Source organism: Vulpes lagopus, chromosome 1 (genome assembly GCF_018345385.1).
Source record: "Vulpes lagopus strain Blue_001 chromosome 1, ASM1834538v1, whole genome shotgun sequence".
NCBI lineage: Eukaryota > Metazoa > Chordata > Mammalia > Carnivora > Canidae > Vulpes > Vulpes lagopus.
In genome coordinates this window covers 76,613,907-76,633,491 of record NC_054824.1, presented here as the reverse complement: position 1 = coordinate 76,633,491, position 19,585 = coordinate 76,613,907, and the positions used below count along the sequence as shown (strand labels likewise).

At 47.8% G+C, this 19,585-nt stretch overlaps 1 protein-coding gene across 2 annotated transcripts in view; it reads right to left on the bottom strand.

Moving 5' to 3' along the window:
- ITGB5 (integrin subunit beta 5) overlaps nt 1-19,585 on the bottom strand; it is a 117,509-nt gene that overhangs the window by 86,089 nt on the left and 11,835 nt on the right. The window contains exon 3 of one of the 2 annotated variants that reach the window (XM_041770516.1): nt 11,118-11,322. In XM_041770516.1, coding sequence (XP_041626450.1) covers nt 11,118-11,322 — 205 coding nt within the window. Of the gene's footprint in view, nt 1-739; nt 1,311-11,117; nt 11,323-19,585 lie in introns of those variants that run through there. The other variant, XM_041770603.1, reaches the window with a different exon arrangement.

Below are 19,585 nucleotides of genomic sequence, written 5' to 3'. Positions count from 1 at the left end.
ATTTATGCTTCTGGACACCTGAGTGACTCAGCGGTTGAGCGTCTGCCTTTGGCTTAGGGCGTGACCCTGGGGTCCGGGGATCAAGTCCTGCATCGGGCTCCCTGTGCAAAGCCTGCTTCTCCCTCTGCCTGTGTCTCTGCCTCTCTGCGTGTGTCTCTCACAAATAAATAAAATCTTAAAAAAAAAAAAAATTTATGCTTCTGCCACATTTTCTTTTTTTTTCTTTTTTTTTTTCACATTTTCTATTCTATTTCTATTTCACCTTTTTCTATTTCACTTATGGACAATAGTACTTAGTTCTTGGGCATCCGTGACATTTTGGGATAGCAGAGATATGAATCCTTATCATCAGAAGGTATATGCATAAATACAGGAAGACAGATTCCAAATGTTAGCACCATCAACATGAAGGGGGAAAAAAGAAAGAAAGAAAAAAAGAAACGCTACAGGGTTTGTCTACCAGCTACAAGAAAGAGAAAATAAAAAAAAAAAGAGAGAGAGAAAATAACTTTTGGTTCCACAGGAACAGGGCACAGGAGAAGGAGGAATGAATTCAGAGGGAAATAAATGAAAAGTCGGTGCCTGGGAGGCGTGGCCTTGCAGGGTCACCTCCCAGGGTTTACAGAAAGGCCCAAGTCAGCGCAACAACCGGAGGACTCCTGCCAGGATGATGATCCTAAATCATTTCATAAGCTCTAAAAACACATCATCTGGAACCAACTGCAAGAAGCAACCATACCAGGCAATTCTATCTGCCGTTGGGCTTGTTCATTTTTCAGAGGCACCAACATGCCCTTAAACTCTCTCTGCCGAGGAGCTGCACCCACATTTGAAATCTGGACACACGCGTTGGGTGTTCAGAGGTGCCACGGTGAGGCTGGCTCCCCCACCCCAAGGGTCCTCACCGGGTCTGCTGGCGGCCACCCCCCAGGGAAGCAAACCTGTCCTCCAGCGGACAGCCGGCCCGAACCTGCAGGGGAGGGAGCCCAACCGCAGGGGCTCCCTGCCCTCCTCCCACCCCACAGAGGCCCGCTGCACTGACGGGACCACGGAGACCCCAGTGATCAAACGGCCTCAGTCCAGGTTCCACCTCCGGAGGTGACGCCGGGAGCATCCGGAGCCGCGGCGGCCCGGGTTCCCCGCCGCTGATGAAGGCCCCGGCGCTCGGGCCCTGCTGCCCCACGAAGGCCAATGATTATGATTATTTGTTGCCTGAGTGACAGCCCGGCCGCTTCCCCAGACTTGTCTCGGCCGCTCCCTCCCGGACACCGCGCGGTGCCGGCTTTTAAAAACCACCAGAACCTGACTCAAGCACAGGAATGTTGGAGCTTTCTTCCAGAAGGAATTCTGGGCTGCCGCGAGGGCGGCCTCTGGTTCCCATCAGGCGGATGCTCCGTCTGGGCGCTGCGCCCCTCCCAGGCCTGGATGACACATCGGCGGGCAGGAGGAGAGGCGCGGCCCAGGCCCCAGGGGGTGCAGCCTGCAATCCGCGCTCTGTCCAACCCCGTGACCTCTTCGCGGGGTCGCCTGTGCCCTTCCCCCCTAGTTCCCGACTACATCTTCTTTTATTTTTTTTTAGATTTTTTTTTTAATTTTTATTTATTTATGATAGTCACACACAGAGAGAGAGAGAGAGAGAGAGAGAGAGAGAGACAGAGACAGAGGGAGAAGCAGGCTCCATGCACTGGGAGCCCGACGTGGGATTCGATCCCGGGTCTCCAGGATCGCGCCCTGGGCCAAAGGCAGGCGCTAAACCGCTGCGCCACCCAGGGATCCCGACTACATCTTCTTTAATGCAGACCCACTTCTGCCTTTTTGTGGTAGAAGCATCTGGGCACTTCAGGACCAGGGCAGGGCTTGCACCTGGAGAGGGATCTGTGGGAGGGAAGAGGCTGCGAGGCTTGGAGAAGGACAGCTGGGCTGGAACTCTGGTCACCAAGAACTGGGGAGACCTTGGGCTCCTCTAAACTTGCTATTCACGCTCTGGATCCGGGAAATGGGAGGATGTTCTCTACTACGGAGATCAAAGGAGACAACGTGGGGATCCCTGGGTGGCGCAGCGGTTTGGCGCCTGCCTTTGGCCCAGGGCGCGATCCTGGAGCCTCGGGATCGAATCCCACGTCGGGCTCCCGGTGCATGGAGCCTGCTTCTGCCTCTCTCTCTCTCTCTCTCTCTCTCTCTCTCTCTCTTGCTCTCTGTGTGTGACTAACGTAAATAAATAAAAATTTAAAAAAAAAAAAAAAAAAAAAAAAAACAAAGGAGACAACGTCTGCTAACACCTTTACAGGAAGAGAAAAGCTTCCACCTGGGTGCCTCCAAAAGTCTGTTGTTGTTTTATTTAAAGATTTTATTTATTTATTCATGAGAGACACAGAGAGAGAGAGGCAGAGACACAGGTGGAGGGAGAAGCAGGCTCCACGCAGGGAGCCCGACACGGGACTCGATCCTGGGTCTCCAGGATCACGCCCTGGGCTGAAGGCCGTGTTAAACCACTGAGCCACCAGGGCTGCCCCCAAAAGTCAGTTATTAGAGCAATTTCCTGTAGGGATAAAATGGGAGACAGAAAATTCTGCCGGAAACTTGTGTGTGAATGGCTACGGCCTTGGGCATTAAATGTAACTCCACATTTTCCAGACATGAGGGCAAAAAGGGAAACAAGGTGTGACACACAAGTTTGTATGTGCTCAGCAGGTTTCTACTCTGAAGTGAGAAAGGTCCTGGCATCAAATTCTAAGAGAAATTGGTTACTGAAAAAGCACACATACCCCTCCCCGTTCAGGGGCTGCAAATGCAAAAAAAGAAGTATTTTGGGTTTTTTTTTTTTTTTAAGATTTTATTCATTCATGAGAGACACAGAGAGAGACACAGGCAGAGGGAGAAGCAGGCTCCACGCAGGGAGCCCGATGGGGGACTTGATCCTGGGTCTCCAGGACCATGCCCTGGGCCAAAGGCAGGTGCTCACCTGCTGAGCCACCCAGGGATCCCCCCAAAAAGAAGTATTTCTCCCAGTTTTCCAAAAAGGGAAGGGTGTAAGAAAGAGGGTAATATCATTTGCATTCAGAATGAGGGGTCAGTTCACTGTGACCTCAATTATATCTGATTTTATTTTTTAAAAATATTTTATTAACACAAATTAAAAAAAGATTGTATTTATCCACGAGAGACACAGAGGGAGAGGCAGAGACACAGGCAGAGGGAGAAGCAGGCTCCATGCAGGGAGCCCGATGAGGCACTCGATACTGGGACCCTGGGATCATGCCCTGAGCCAAAGGCAGACACTCAACCACTGAGCCACCCAGTCACCCAGGCGTCCCAACCTCTTGTGTTTTTAAGACTGATTTTTGTTCAAATGTTCAGACACAGCAGTATTCCATCCACTAAAGACTCTTGCCACCCTTCAATAAATATAAGTAGTTTCTGATTCCTCAGAATTACCCTTCTGTGCCGAAAACTAACAGAAAGAAGGGACATGTTAAAATCAGCTACATTACAAACAGGACCTCCGCTGAGCGAGGAATTAGGGTCCAGGTGCACACCTTCTGACTGTCATCTAGCTCTTCTGTTTACTGTAGCAGAAGGTGAATCAGTATCCCAGAATTAAATCCAGACCTAGAACCAAAGAATTGGCTCCCTGGCCGAGGACAAGGCTGGTGTGCCGTAACGCACCCTACTCCTTACTCCAGAATTCAGACTCTTGACAGATGGAACCAAGGAAGGAACCGTGGAAAGACATGGTTGACCTCCACCAGTGTCTGCCCCCAAGCATTAGGCCTTGGCATTCCTAGTGTCCTTGAAAATAACCCTGTCTTGGGGCAGCCCCAGTGGCCCAGCAGCTTAGGGCCGCCTTCAGCCCAGGGAGTGGTCCTGGAGACCTGGGATCGAGTCCCATGTCGGGCTCCCTGGGTGGGGCTTGCTTGTCCCTCTGCCTGTGTCTCTGCCTCTCTCTCCCCCTCTGTGTCTCTCATGAATAAATAAATAAATAAAATATTTAAGGAAAAAGAAAAGAACCCTGTCTTACTCCATTTGGGCTATTCTAACAAGTACCACAGACTGCGTGGAACTTTTAAGCAATAGAAATGCCTCTTGCACAGTCCTGAAGGCTCCAAGTAAGTCTAAGATCAAGATCCATGGTTGATTTCTGGTAAGAACCCTCTTCTGGGTTGTAGACTGCCAGCTTCTTGCTGTGTCCTCACACAGCAGGAGGGACAAGGGAGCCCTCTGGGGTCTTTTTTTTTAATTTATAGCACTAATCCATTCATGAGGGCTCTATCCTCATGACCTCATCACCTCCCAAAGACCCTCACACCTGCCGATACCATCACACTGGGGGTTAGGATTTCACTTTACACATGTTGGGGGGAAGGCACAAGCATCCTATGCGTAGCCAACCTCTTCTCCATCCACCATCAAGTCTTTCTTAGACTTCTTAATAAGGTATGTGCTTCTTATCAGTCTGGGTGGCAGACGCAATACCTAAGTCAGGTAACTGGCTTTCTCCAAAGGAAGCTTGGAGGATGGGGCGGGGAGCAGCACAGGCAAAGGCTGGCAAGAAACCCATCTCAAAAGCAACCAATCACCTAGGTTAGTTAATAGCGCTGTACCAATGTCAACTGCCTGGTTTCAATAATGTACTTTGGTTATATGACATTATCAGCGAAAGCTGGGAAGGGTATATAAGAACACTATGGGGACGCCTGGGTGGCTCAGCAGTTGAGCATCTGCCTTTGGCCCAGGGCATGATGCCAGGGTCCTGGGATCGAGTCCCGTATCAGGCTCCCCTGGGGGAGCCTGCTTCTCCCTCTGCCTGTGTCTCTGCCTCTCCCTCTGCCTGTGCCTCTGCCTCTCCCTCCGTGTCTCTCACGAATAAATAAATAAATCTTAAAAACAAAAACAGAACACTATTACCTTTACAACTTCTTGTGAGCCTACAATTATTTCAAAATAAAACGCTTTAATATGAAAAAAAACGAAACAACTACCCAATGGGCTCAAGGAAAATTAATGACAAGTAAACCTTTTAACTGCTCCCAGTGCTTCAGAACCACCACTAGCCTTTTATTTACCGTTTCAATAAGCTTTATTCTAAAGTTTATATCCTTTGTTGAGAATTTTTTTAGATTGTTTTCCTGACATACAGTTTCCAGGATTGGAAACAAAATGGAAAACATGATCCTGTGTTTACACAAAATCCTACTTAGAGTTTGGCAGTTCCTCAAAAAGTTAAACATAGACTTACCATATGACCTAGCAATTCTACTCCTACTAGTTATATACTCAAGATTATTGAAAACACATGTCCACACAAAAACTTGTGCATGAATGTTCCCAGGAGCATTAGTCATGATTGCCCCAAAGTGAAAACAGCTCCAATACTCATCAGCAAAAATGTGGCATGTCTGTACATATACAAAGGAATATTATTTGGTCATAAAAAGGAAGGAAGTCTTGATAAATGCTACAACATCAATGAATCCTGAAGATATTTTGCAAAGTAAAAGAAGCCAGACATAAAAAGCCACATACCTTTGATTTATATAAAATGTCGAGAATAAGCACAACCACACAAATAGAAAGTAGATTAGTGGTTGCCTAAGGTGGAATGTGGCCAGGAGGGAAAAGATAAGGAGTGACTGTTAATACATACCAGGTTTCTTTTCGAGGTGAGGAAAAGGTTCTGGAATGAGACAATGGTGATGGTTGCACAATGCTGCAAATATACTACAAACCACTGAATTATGTACTTTAAAATGATGACTTGGGGCGCCTGGTTGGCTCAGTCAGAAGAGCATGTAACTCGATTTCAGGGTAATGAGTTTGAGCCCTACATTGGGTGTAGAGATCACTAAAAAAATTAACTTTAAAAAATTTAAAAATAAGATTATTTTTAAAAATAAATAAATAAATAAATAAATAAATAAATAAATAAATAAATAAATAAAAATGGTGATTTCTATGGCATGTGAATCACATCTTACTTAAATTTAAAAAAAAAAAAAAGAGGGATCCCTGGGTGGCGTAGCGGTTTGGCGCCTGCCTTTGGCCCAGGGCGCGATCCTGGAGACCCGGGATCGAATCTCACGTCGGGCTTCCGGTGCATGGAGCCTGCTTCTCCCTCTGCCTATGTCTCTGCCTCTCTCTCTCTCTCTCTCTCTCTCTCTCTGTGACTATCATAAATAAATAAAAATTAAAAAATTAAAATAAGAATAAAAAAAAGAAAAAAAAAGAAAGAAAGCAAAAATAAAAAGATCCACAGAGAGGAAAAGTTTTCTTTTTTCTTTTTTCCCCTAGGCTTACCTGGAACAGTAACTTTGCTTTCCTGAAGTATCACTCATAGTATGCTAAGGCTTGTCTTTGATTAGTCTAGTCTAAGGCTGGCGAAGTGTTACATTTCACTCAACAAATATGTATTATGAGGTATAGGGGAGCAGGGCAAAGGAGGAGACCAAAAAAAAAAAGCATTTCTAAAAATAAAAAATGGAAAAACCCACCACTATGTCTGAAAGCCTTCTGCAGAGTCAGGGGGGTGATTACCTTAAGGTTAACTACGCACTTGCCAAATTGAATGTTGCTAACTGCAACATAAAATTCTCTTCTTCCCCCAAATAAATAAATAGCACACACCTGCCTCTTTAAAAACAATTAAAATTCTTAAGGTTTTAAGAGGCTTCATTGGCTTCAGGCGTTTCTATATTTGAGAAACATATTTGCAAGGTTCTAGACCTTTCGGAATTCATAGTTTCATCAGATCTCCTCCAAGTGCTCATATCTACAGACAAACATACTCACAGCTTAGGTGTATTTGAACTGGGCAGCCAACCCCTCCATCACCTTGACCTCCCAGAAATGGGCTCTCCATCAGCACGCCTTCCACACAACCAGAGAGCTCACACACACCACCCATGTCATGATTTTGTATAAAAATAGGATCATGCTTTCCATTTTATTTCCAATATCAGAAACTGTGTCATCATGCTTAACAGGACATGTGACTATGCCCTGACTTATAAAATTAGCAACCTCAACTAATTCTAGCACTAATCCCTGGCAATCCAGTGTTTGTGCCTCTCTGTCCAGCAGAGCCACTAACACCCTTTTTTTGTTTCTTATTTCCAAGACAATTCAATAAGCAAAATAAAACATTGCTTTTTTTTAAAAGATTTATTTATTTATTTATTTATGATAGACATAGAGGGAGAGAGAGAGGCAGAGACACAGGAGGAGGGAAAAGCAGGCTCCATGCCAGAGGCCCAACGTGGGACTCGATCCCAGGACTCCAGGATCATGCCCCCGGCCAAAGGCAGGCGCTAAACTGCTGAGCCACCCAGGGATCCCTAAAACATTGCTTATATATGTGATGACTCAGAACACAACCACAAGCATATCAAAATGAGACTGATTTCTTTAAAAAAAAAAAAAAGACTGATTTCTTTCTTCCTTAATTGAGCTTACATTGAGCTTTATGCACAAATCAGTATTGTGCATAAATGCAATGCCAAGAAAACTTTGCCCAAGGAGGCTACCTTCACTTGAATCACTTCTTTAACTCCTCGCTGGGGGCTGTTTAAAAAGCCAGGTGGCAAATCAAATCAAAGAACGGTCTCAGAGTCATACCTTCATTGTGATTTTAAGTAGAATTAAAATTGTTAAAAAAAAAAACAAAACAAACTGTGGCATCTCTGGCTTTGTGTGACCTTCAACTCTTTCCTAAACTAACTCTACCCTAAAGAATAAGGATTTGCCACCATGAAGGTATATATTTCTTAGAGAGAAAACCAGAGGCTCTGAGAACAATTCTAAATGAGGAGTTTCACAAGTGTTAGTTAAAAACCTCCTCTGATTATGACCTGAAACTATAAACTTGCTTGACAGTGCGAATTTTGGTCTTTGTTAATTATTAAGTGACGTCAGTGCATGATTATAAACACATCTTAAGTTTATGAAAATTAGGGATCCCTGGGTGGCACAGTGGTTTAGCACCTGCCTTTGGCCCAGGGCGCAATCCTGGATCTAATCCCACGTCGGGCTCTGGGTGCATGGATCCTGCTTCTCCCTCTGCCTGTGTCTCTGCCTCTCTCTCTCTCTCTCTGTTGTGTAACTATCATAAAAAAAAAAAAGTTTATAAAAATTATGAACATGAGAATAGAGACAGAGTCTAGTAGAAATGAAAAATAATATTGCATTAAAGTGGATGAGGGGCGCCCGGGTAGCTCAGGTGGTTAAGCATCTGCCTTCAACTGGGGACATGACCCCAGGGTTCTGGGATCAAGCCCCGCATCAGGCTTCCTGGAGCTCAGTGGGGAGCTTCTCCCTCTCCCTCTGCCTGTTGCTCCCCTGCTTGTGGCCTTTCTCTCTCCGTCAAATAAATAAATAAAATCTTTTTTTAAAAAGTGGATGATTTCTGAAGAATTTCCTTTAAGTTACTGTTTTACTGTGATTAACTAAGAGAGAAGATACATCATTCACATTAATTGATAGCTACTCTTATCCCACACAATGTTCAAATAATCTTAACATTCTGCACAACTCCTACATCCCCTTCTCCGTCACAGCCCTGACCCTGAGCCTGTCTTCACGTACGGAGAGGAGTTACCTCAACCCAGAGGACACCTCCACCCAGCTGCCCACAGAGGCTCAGCTGACTCTTCCCTACCCAGGCACAGGCCTTTGCAAGGGCCCCCTTCCTTCCTTCTCTCTCTCAGCGTGGTATCTCACCAAACAAAAAGGCTAAGTGTCCCTTACAGTCAATGGCTCTGGCCCGTAAAACTTGACTAATCCCCACATTAATCTCCAGCAACCTAGTAGCTTGTGCCTCTCTCTCTAGCAGAGCTGCATACATCCTCCTTTCATTTCTTATTCCCAAAACAACTCAATAGGCAGATTAAACATTTTTAAATATACGATGACACCAACAACCAGCATTACTAAGTGCTTGTGATGGTGGCATGGAGCTAAATCCATCTCTGAGACACAGAGAATCGCTATTCAAACCTAGACCTAGCTGACTCCAGAATCTGCATCTTTGGCTGCTACTCTTTGTAAAGAACGGAAATTTTGACTTTTTAAAGTGTTATTTATACAAAAAGCCTCATTTAAGCCTCTGAACGTGGCTGTGAGGAACGAAGGTTACAAAGACCTGGAGAGCTAAAGAGTGGGGTAGCCTGCTCGGGTCCTCCAAGCTCAGCCCGGAGTTAGAGCTGGAACCCAGGATGGCTAGCCACATCCATGATCCTGCCACCGGCTCCAAGTGGCCCTGAAGTCTAAAGCAAACCATCTGGAAGCAGTGATTGCCAATGGTTTCTTAGGCAATGAGATAGAATAAAAGGCTAAAAAATCAAAGGAATTTGAAAATAAGCTACCTTCTCTCAAAATGTGATATTTTCTAATTTGAACCTATGCATATCCACTTTTTGACAACACAACAACTCTAATATGCAAAATATTATATTTAAAAAATGGATGGGGCAGCCCGGGTGGCTCGGCGGTTTGGCGCGGCCTACAGCGCAGGGCGTGATCCTGAAGACCCGGGATCGAGTCCCACATCAGGCTCCCTGCATGGAGCCTGCTTCTTTTTTTTTTTTTTTTTTATTTTATTTTTTTTTTTTTTGGAGCCTGCTTCTGTCTCTACCTCTATCTCTGTCTCTCTCTCTCTCTCTCTCTCTCGATTAAATAAATAAAACGTTTTTTAAAAAAAATAAAAATAAAAATAAAAAATAAAAAATGGATGAACTAGAAAAAAAAACCATGAGTTTTCTAGTCACAGAGACCTGGGACTGAATTGGAGTAACCATTTCTAACTAGTAGACCTTGAGCCGGTCGCTCCTCATGTGGACGATGGTATTAGCTACCTTAGAGTGGGCTAGGTATTTAGCCTAAAATCTGTACACAAAATCTGTTTCCTCATATCACAATCCATCCTAGAGCTTGCAGAGGTTCTAGGGTCATAGAACAAAATACCTCTACTCTAAAAGTGTGTCCCTTCAGCATGCCATGGACTCAAATGGAATTTGCTGACAAGAAAAAATACATTTTCCTGAAAGCAGCACTTTCCTGAGAAACTTGTATTAACTAGGGAGTAAACCTACCAGTATCCTCCCATAAACTGCAATCACATTACTTATAATAGCCAAAAAGTGGAAACACCGATGGATGGACACTCAAAATGCAGTATACACATACACTGAAGTTTAATCCAGCCTTAAAAAGGAAGCAAATTCTGACATATGCTACAACGTGAATGAACCTTGAAGACATGCTCTGAGTAAAATAAGCCTGACACAAAAGTAAAAGTACTGTATGGGTTCACGTATATGGGGCATGGAGAGTAGTCGAACTCCTCAAGCCAGAAAGAATGGTGGCTGCCAGAGTGAAGGTGGGAGTGGAATCAAGAACTAGTGTCTAGGAACACCCGGATGGCTCAGCTGGTTAAGCCTAGGACTCTTGACTTCAGCCCAGGTCCTGATCTCAGGGTCACCGGGTTCCTATTCAGCAGGGAGTCCGCTTCTCTCCCTCTTTCTCCCTCTGCCCCTCCTCCCTGCTCTGGAGAGCACATGTGCACACTCTCTCTCTCAAGTAAATAAATAAATCTTTAAAGAAAAAAAAAAAAAGAAAGAATGTGTGTTTAATGGGCACAGAGTTTCAGGCTGAGATAACGAAAAAGTTTTGGAGAGGGATGGTGGTGATAGACATGGTGAATGTATCTCATGCTGCTGAACTACATACTTTAAAATGGTTAAAACTGGGACGACTGGGTGGCTCAGCGGTTGAGCGTCTGCCTTCGGCTCAGGGCATGATCCCAGAGTCCCAGGATCGAGTCCCACATCAGGCTCCCTGCATGGATCCTGCTTCTCCTCCCTCTACCTATGTCTCTGCCTCTCTCTGTATCTTGTGAATAAATAAATAAAATCTTAAAAAAATAAAATAATAAAAATAAAATAAAATGGTTAAAATGCTAAATTTTATGTTACATATATTTTACCTCGATTAAACAAATAGCAAAGATACCTATCTGTCCACGGGAGCCTTGTACTCTGCCTCCTGGGGCCTGGGCCAAGCTCTGCCATTTCCCTGCACTAGCTCACCTTGGCATGACCAACGCATCCCATCCCCAGGGCACTCACCCGGCCGCAGGTTCAGGGCGATCTCCTGTGGCGTCATCTGAATGACGTCTGAGCTGGTGGGACTGGAGCCCTTGCTGCTGAGAGGCAGGCTCCGCAGGACCTGGGTGCTGCTGGCCGGGCTCTCAAACTCGTCTCCGCAGCCGTTTTTGACCAGGTTTGCCTTCAAGTCACACCGAGAGGTGACGGAGCGCAGGCTGCCAAAGTCCTAGGTGCAGAAACACAGGCAGAGAGCAGAAAAGTGCTCAGGGTGTCTTCCCAGACGTGAGGTGTCACGTCGTAGGCGCATCAGCATCTGGTGCACCTGCCACATTCCGCGCTCCATTTTCATCATCCAAATGTGGGGAGTGACTAACACTGACCCCAAATGCCTCACCAAGGATTACAAGGGTTAATTAAGGTGTTGGGCCTGAAAGTACTTTGTAAACTGTAAATGCAGAATAAAAATGTTTGGTTTTGGGCAGCCCGGGTGGCTCAGTGGTTAGGCATCTGCCTTTGGCCTAGGGCCTGATCCTGGAGTCCCCGGATTGAGTCCCACGTTGGGCTCCCTGCATGGAGCCTGCTTCTTCCTCTGCCTGTGTCTCTGCCTCTCTCTCTGTCTCTCTCATGAAAAAATAAATAAAATCTTAAAAAAAAAAAAAAAAAAAGTTTGGTTTCAGCTGTTACTCCAACGATCAAAATTCTCCTAAAGGAAAATGGGCCTGTCTCTGCACGATTAGCTGGAAGAGAGTAACTGAAATGGTCAGTGGCACAACTAAAAATGTTTTAAAGATACCATATAAGTGGACAAGTACTTATCATTCACTTAGGCAATCAAGAGTTAACCTCTGAGGCGTCCGCTCATCCACCCTGCAGGCACTGCCCATTACACAACCATTCTGGAAGACAACGTGGCAATAAACATTGTGCCCTTTGATCCAGTGGTCCACTCCCAGGAATTTATCCCAAGAAGTCAATAAAAAAAAAAAGGAGAAACTCCATTAGAAGATATATACTGCAGTGTTATTTAGAATAGCACGATCTTATAAACTTGTAAACCTAAAACCTTCAACCATAAGAAAAACATGGTCTCTGCCCTCCATAGATGACAGTTATTCAAAATTATGAACAGTGAAAAGAAAGTTCAAAACATTAACTAAGAAAAAAAATCAGAAAATAAAATTATATCTGCATTAGGATTCAAAACAAAAATTTTTTGAATATTGTTGAGGCATTAGTGCAGATGGACCAAGATTACATTTCTTTTTTATTATCTTTACCGTGTTTGAACAATAAAGCCACCCTGATAAGATATATCTTTCCTTTCTGAAGCCGGATTTAGGAGAAGGCTGGGTAACAGGACGACCCAGCCTTATCGGGGGCACCAGGAGTTTAGGCCATTCACTTAATTATTTTATTTTATTTTTTTAAGATTGTATTTATTTATGAGAGAGACAGAGAGAGAAAGGCAGAGACACAGGCAGAGGGAGAAGCAGGCTCCATGTGGGGAGCCCGATGTGGGACTCGATCCCGGGTCTCCAGGATCACACCCCGGGCTGAAAGCAGATGCTCAACCGCTGAGCCACCCAGGTATCCCTAGGCCATTCACTTTAAAATGAAATAATATCCTCTATTATAAAATATGGTACTTGGTAAGTATTGATCATTTTCCAGTAAGGGAATGTTTTTTCTTTCCAGTAAGGGAATTTTTAGCAGCAAAGCAAACCCGGGTTTCTCTCTGAACACCCTTTCACTGGTGGATGGTAGAAAATAAGATCACCTCCACCAGCTGGTTGGATGCCAGTGCTGGACTGGATAATCCTCCTGATGGCTGGACGAGTTATGATGCCCATCCCTTCCTGTCGCCTCTGTAACATTTTGCCAGAAAGCCTGAAATGAGTCAAGTGTCCTCACTGTCATGTTAGGAGCCAGACTGCTGGCAGGAGCACAGACATGAGGATGCCCCGGGGCTGGCCAGTGCCCGTTAGAGCCTTCGCAAGATTCCAAACCAAGAAGTCAAGAATTTGCAGTGTTTTTATATACGTAAAACCAGATGTGTTGTTCTGGGCCTCTGTGATTTGTCATTTTTGTTGTTTTACAACTGAATGTTTATTTTGTATATCGAACCCCTGGAGATCTTACCTGTCAACCTCAGGGACGGTGCCATAAGTATAAGTGGCTCCACACACATGTGGAACAGGTGAGAAAAATAAATATTCTAGCTTACAATGATTTTCCTTGAAATTATACAAGATTTCAAAGGTAGGCTTTCCTAACTGGCTTCCAAATGGTCAAGCTGGGCCCTGATGTAGAATTTTGGATGAAGCAGTAAAAAAGCACAGGGGTGGGAGAAAGGCGAGGTAACCTCCTGAGGGCCCTGCAGTAGCGGTCTGCTGTCTTGAGCTGCCTGCAGCGGTGGTCTAATTGGCTGTCCCGAGCTGGAAGGGCTCAGGGGCTCACCTGCTCAGAGCCTACCTGGAGAGAATTTCCGAACTTCCTGCTGGCCTACAGGGCCTGGCTGCCAGCTCCTCCACTTGACAAGCTGGTTATGCCTGGCTCAGTTCAGACTGTCAAGGTACACTGTCTTGAGCAGTCCAGTGCACACCTCTGCCACCCAGTTGGCAACGAAAGCCTGTTTGGTCTCCCCAGAGTGATGGGTCTCCCCGGACACCCTTCTGATTGGTCTGGAGCAGCTTGCATCCTGGAATAGACTAGGCCACAGAGCCAACCTGCTGCACTCTAAGCAAGAGGTAGTTGCATGATTCCTAATCCACCCCCTGGCAACCCATTTCAGCCTGGTCATCGAGATCACGCCCTACTGCCTGGATACTCGCACTAGCAGCGAACTTCATGCAATCTTCCCAGTCATCCTGCTCAAAGGGGTTCTTGACAAACACTACCAGTCCCTGATGGAGAACCTGTACTGGGCCACTTGCTGGCCAGGGAAGATGTACCTGCTAGGATCATCGGGAGACTTAAAGTCCAGGTCATCCTTCCCAGACCTGGAGAACAAGAGGCAGCCACACCCAAGCCACTTATAACGTGATCTGTGTCTGGCTTTCCCAAACGTACTCTAGAGGCTCTGAGGCTTCTTTAATCTCTAGGACATGAGGAGCAAGGCACTCTTCATTCCCCTTATTTCTCCTTAATACTCTTCTTCGAGGTTGTGGTAAACCCCCACTCCAATGCACATGGCTTCCCTGAAGTTTCCTGCACAGGTGAGGGAGGGCCATCAACCTCTCTATTGTCACCTGGTTGCCCATATGAGAACTACCAATGACCACATTAAACCTGCAACTTATGGGTCGCCTGGTTGGCTCAGTAATCAGTAGAGCATGAGACTCTGGATCTAGGGATTGTGAGTTCAAGGCCCATGTTGGGCACAGAGCCTGCTATAAAACAAACTGCAACTCATAAGGTGACCTCAAAAGTGCCAACCGGGTCAGCAGTGGGACAACACAGGGAGCCCCCTTCTCAGGAGCTCCAGCTGCACACACTGCAAAGGACACCCTACTGTGGCGCCTGTACCAAATTTAGATTTAGTCTCAGTGCTATCCAACTCTATCATCAGTCTGTCAACAATCTTCACCTATTTTGCAAAGTTCAGTGGCCTCTGTTAGGACAGGGCCGACGTTGATGTGTCCAACAGCCTCTGAGACATCTTTGACTAGATATTGAGTCTTGTCATTGTCCCAGGGCTCTAAGGTGTCAAAGACACCACCCGAGGCACCTGTGGGCTGAAGCACATTTTGAGAATAAGGGAGCTACCTCCATGGTGGGGTTCCCACAGTAGCTGAAGGTCCGTCTGGCACAGAGTCTGAAAAGAGCCATGACTAATTTCTAGCCCTAGGTTCTTGCTGCCCAAAGAAAGGACAGAGAGCACTGCGGGCCCCACAGGGAATGCTGACCCCACAAGCCCCAGTGCTTCTCTTCCACTCCTGAGCCCTTCTCTGGATTATCCTTCAGAGGCCAGAGCCCTGACACCTAGACCCAGAATACAGCAAGTTCCAAGGGGAAGCATCAGCTGGTGCCAGCCCTGTGCTCTCTGTGGGTGAGGAAGCAGAGGCCCAGATGCCAGAGTTCATGCCTAAGTTCACCCAAGCAACTCCAGGTAACCTGACCTCAGCTGCCTACAGCTCTTTGCATCACCTCCCTGCGCTCTCTGCATCAGCTCCCTGCCATCTCAACAGAGGCAATGGTGAATCCTGCAGCAGGCAACTCACTCTGGGTCCATCCCAGACTCCATCCCTTAGAATTTAGTATTTCCCTGCTGCCCCCAAGGCAGAGATCTTCCTGCCATCTGTCCAAGTTGGAAGATAAATATTCTCTCTTATGCAGAAAAACAGGCATGGAAGCAGAGGGGAGACCTCATCTCAACATGGGAAAATGGAAGCTAGCTCCGGGAAGGGCTTCTAATGAGGCGCAGCTCAACTGCTTACACGCGTTCGCGAGGCTCCGTGCTGGAAGGGGTTCCAGCTCACGGGGGAAGCATCTGTCCACGGTCTCAAGAAACGCACCTGTCAACCCTCCAAGGATACATAAAAGGAAACTGCATTACGGGCAAACTTCCAAGAGCAGCAACAGAATGGGAACAGGAACTTGATACATCTTTTATGGCTTTTGGTCACTCTGGGGTAATGTAGAAAAGACAAGAGAAGTGTTCCAAAGGTAGATCCCTTTCATTAGTGACAACACTGGCCTTTGCAAGTTGTGGCAACCTTCTCCCCTGTACTCGCTCCATCGCCTGCTGTGTGGAGGCTTATGATGAGCTCCACGGTTGGCTGGAACGTGGTAACACCCCACGCCCTGGCCACTTTGCTCACCCCAGTCTCTCCCTTGCAGCCAAAGCCAGGGGTTGGGTTCCCTCGGGTTCGTCCGAGCGTGCCACGTGCCCTTCGGTACGTGCACGCCACCTGCCTCCTCTGGCTGAAGGCTGGAACTCTAACACAGACGTGGGCGGTGGTTTTGCTTGGGGGGGGGGGGATTCCTGTTGGCTTCTGAAACAGCAGGTGGGGGGAGCGGAGAGAAACAGCAGGCCCTGGGAGAAGAGGGACCCCGGCAGGAAAGGAGGCCAAGGCCAGCTTCTGGGACGAAGACGGAGGAAACCGGTGCCCAGCGGAGAGCCTGGCAGGGAGGGGGGCACAGGCAGGCCGCCGCCGGCCTCTGAGGCCGGCCTCCCTGGGAGCCCTAGGGGGCGTGGGGGGCGAGGGGAGAAGGCCAGCACTGCAAACCAGAGTCTGCGGTGAGGAACACGCCGGCACGCGTGGCCCCGGCCGGGGGACGGAGAAACCCCTCTGCAGCCTTCGGCGGCTCATCCGATCCCCGAGCAAATATCTGTGAAGCATCTACAATCGGCCTCCATCAGTCCTTTCATGACCACGAACAGATTTCCGTGCGCCAGGGGGACGTCCACGTTCCTCTCTCCCTCCCAGCCCAAGGGGGGGTCACAGGCCGGCCGCCGCCACCTCCCCCAGGAGCCCGCCCGGGATGCTACCGCAGTCCCGCCCAAGCTGCAAGACGGATGCCACTGCGGGTTTGCCCGGCTGCCCCCGCTTTTTGGCTCTTGTGCTGGGGACCCAGACCACGGTCACCCAAGGTTCAATTAACCTCCAACGCCGTCTTGTGTGCAGCGGGAACAGGGGAGCAGAGGCAAGGACTCGCAGCCCCCCAAACTCCTGGTCTCGGGGTACAGGAGAGTCTGGAAACTGTTCTTGATGCCAGATGGTGAGTCTGAAGCCACCGGTAAACTGTGTTAGGAAACAAAGGCAAGGGCAGCCCGGGTGGCTCAGTGGTTTAGTGCCTGCCTTTGGCCCAGGGCGTGATTGTGGGGTCCCGGGATCAAGTCTTGAATCAGGCTCCCTGCATAGAGCCTGCTTCTCCCTCTGCCTGTGTCTCTGCCTCTCTGTCTCTGTGTCTCTCATGAATAAATAAATAAAACCAAGAAAGAAAAGAAAAAAAGAAAAGAAAAGAAAAGAAAAGAAAAGAAAAGAAAAGAAAAGAAAAGAAAAAAGAAAAAGAAAGAAAACAAAGTCAAGGAGCCAGGTTAACAAGGCCATGCAGGGGGCTCCTGGCTGGCTCAGTTGGTGGAGCATGTGACTCTTGACCTCAGGATTACAAGTTCGAGCCCCACAATGAATGCAGAGATTACTCAAAAATAAAATCTTTTAAAAATGTTTTAGATTTTTAAAAAGATGATTTATTTGAGAGAGAGAAAAAAATGAGCAAGCAAGCAAGCACAGGGGGAGGAAGAGCGAGAGGGAGAAAGAAACCCAAACAGACTCTCTGCTGAGTGTGCAACCCAACATGGGGCTTGATCCCATAACCCTGACATCATGACACAAACTGAAATCAAGAGTCGGATGCTCAGGAGCCCCTGTGGGGCTCAGTCAGTTGGGCATCTGCCTTCGGCTCAGGTCATGGTCTCGGGGTCCTGGGATCAAGCCCCACGTCGGGCTCCCTGGTCAGTGAGGAGTCCGCTTCTCCCTCTGCCCCTGCCTGCTGCTCTCCCCTCGGACACTCGACTCCCTGTGCCATCCAGGCACCCCAAAATAAGATTTTTTTGTTGTTGCTTTAAATTTAAAAAGCAAAACAAAAACAAAAACAAAAACAAAAAATAAATAAATAAATAAATAAATAAATAAATAAATAAATAAATAAATAAATAAAAAGCCACGCAGCAGAACTGGGTACAGAACCAGCAAGAAGCACTGAGTGGGCGCCAGACACGAGCAGACTCCAGCTCCATCCCTATGGGAGAAGACAGCAATGGGGGAGCAGCCTGCGCAGGGGAGGTGGAGTGAGGTTACCTGGAGTGTTAAATGCAGAGCAAGGATCCCCTCCCCACCTCAGGTAAAGTAAGAAAGGACTGTGAGCCGGAGAGACGGGGAGTCCCGACGGGACGTGTTGGGCGGCCGACCCGTGCAGGTAGGCAGCGACAAGGCGGGCGGCGGAGCAGCATCCACAGGAACACACGGTTAGGAACCTGCCCCCCCCCCCCCCCCGCCCACCAGGCACCAGGCCTCGATGTACCCACGCATCACACGCCCCTACGGCCCTCGGCCGCACCTTCCTCTGTCTCCCCGCTAAAGGGCCGATCAGAAACCACTGCTGAACTGCCCGGACTCAGCTCCCTGAGACCCACGAAGGCCCGGGCGGCAGTTCAGCCCCCAAAGACGACAGAAAGCTGCTTCCCCGTGCAGGCATCACAGGAGACCGAGGCCCCGTCCAAGCCCAGGGAAGCCACTGGGCCAGAGAGGGAACCCAAGTGTGGGCTGCGACGATGCAGGGCTCCTCGGGATCACGTCGTGCACTATCAACGCGAGCACATCAGACTCGTGGAAGTACCGGCACAAGGAAGAAAGAAACCGAAGACAGACCGCTGACCCCGGCTTCCAGATCCCATTGCTTCCGTTTGCTAGAAGATACCACGGATGACGGCGGCTGGGTGCCGGAGAACACGCGTTCTGCTCATTAGCAGTCCCACCCGAAAGCCCTCGCACGCACCGGTCTCACTTCATACCCCCGGGAACACCAGAGGGTGGCAATTTCCAAAAAAATTCCACCCAAAAAAAATTTTTTTTTTTTTTTGAGTGCATACTGGGGCTTTATTGGTTATTAGCTGTGCAACCTTGGACAACTACTAAACCTCTCTGTGCTTTCCACATTTGTGCGATTGGGAATACCTACATCACTTGAAGACTGAATAACAGACCACGTAAACGGTAGCACTTTGCAGCTTGTGAAACAGGTACATGTCTGTAGTACTGCCACTGCCCCATCTCACAGAGCTGGGGACTTGGCTTGAGCAGGAAGTAAATACCTGGGGTGTCACATGCACGCCTTCCTGCTGAGGGCTCTCTGTGTAGGGTGCTGTGCCGATAGACAATGTGTGGTTTGTTCTGTTCCTCTTCATCTTCTTGTTCATCGATGGACAACAGTGGTTCAATAAAGTAATCCCCAACGTGGGACCGGAATGTGCCCAGCATTCCCGAGCAGAGGCTGATGACCGCTGTGTGCTCAGACTTGGTATTGACATGGCCTTTGTAGAAGCAGTGCTTGAGTTCCGCTTCCTCCTCGGAATAAAACTTCGTCTGATTCTCCCCGGGCGTCCCGAGGAGAGTGACAGTGAACATGGGAGCGATAAATCCGGCGTGGGCGGAGAGATTAAATAGAAATTGCTGGCCGAAGGCAGAGAGGCGGTAATGCTCCTGGGAAGAGGTAGAGGAGGAACCGAAGGCAGGCCAGGGGTCAGAGGCAGAGTTAATGCTCCGTCGCCTTCTTTTGAAGTGCACGTTCGTGTAAAAGGGCTCTCCAGAGGACAGATGGAGAAACTTGGAGGAAAGCTTGGCAAAACTGAGATTTAAACTTTGGTTTGGGGGCACCTGGGTGGCTCAGTTGGTTAAGCATCTGCCTTTGGCTCAGGTCATGATCTCAGGGTCCTGGGATGGAGCGGGGAGTCTGCTTAGGATTTCCCTCCCTCTCCCTCTGCTCCT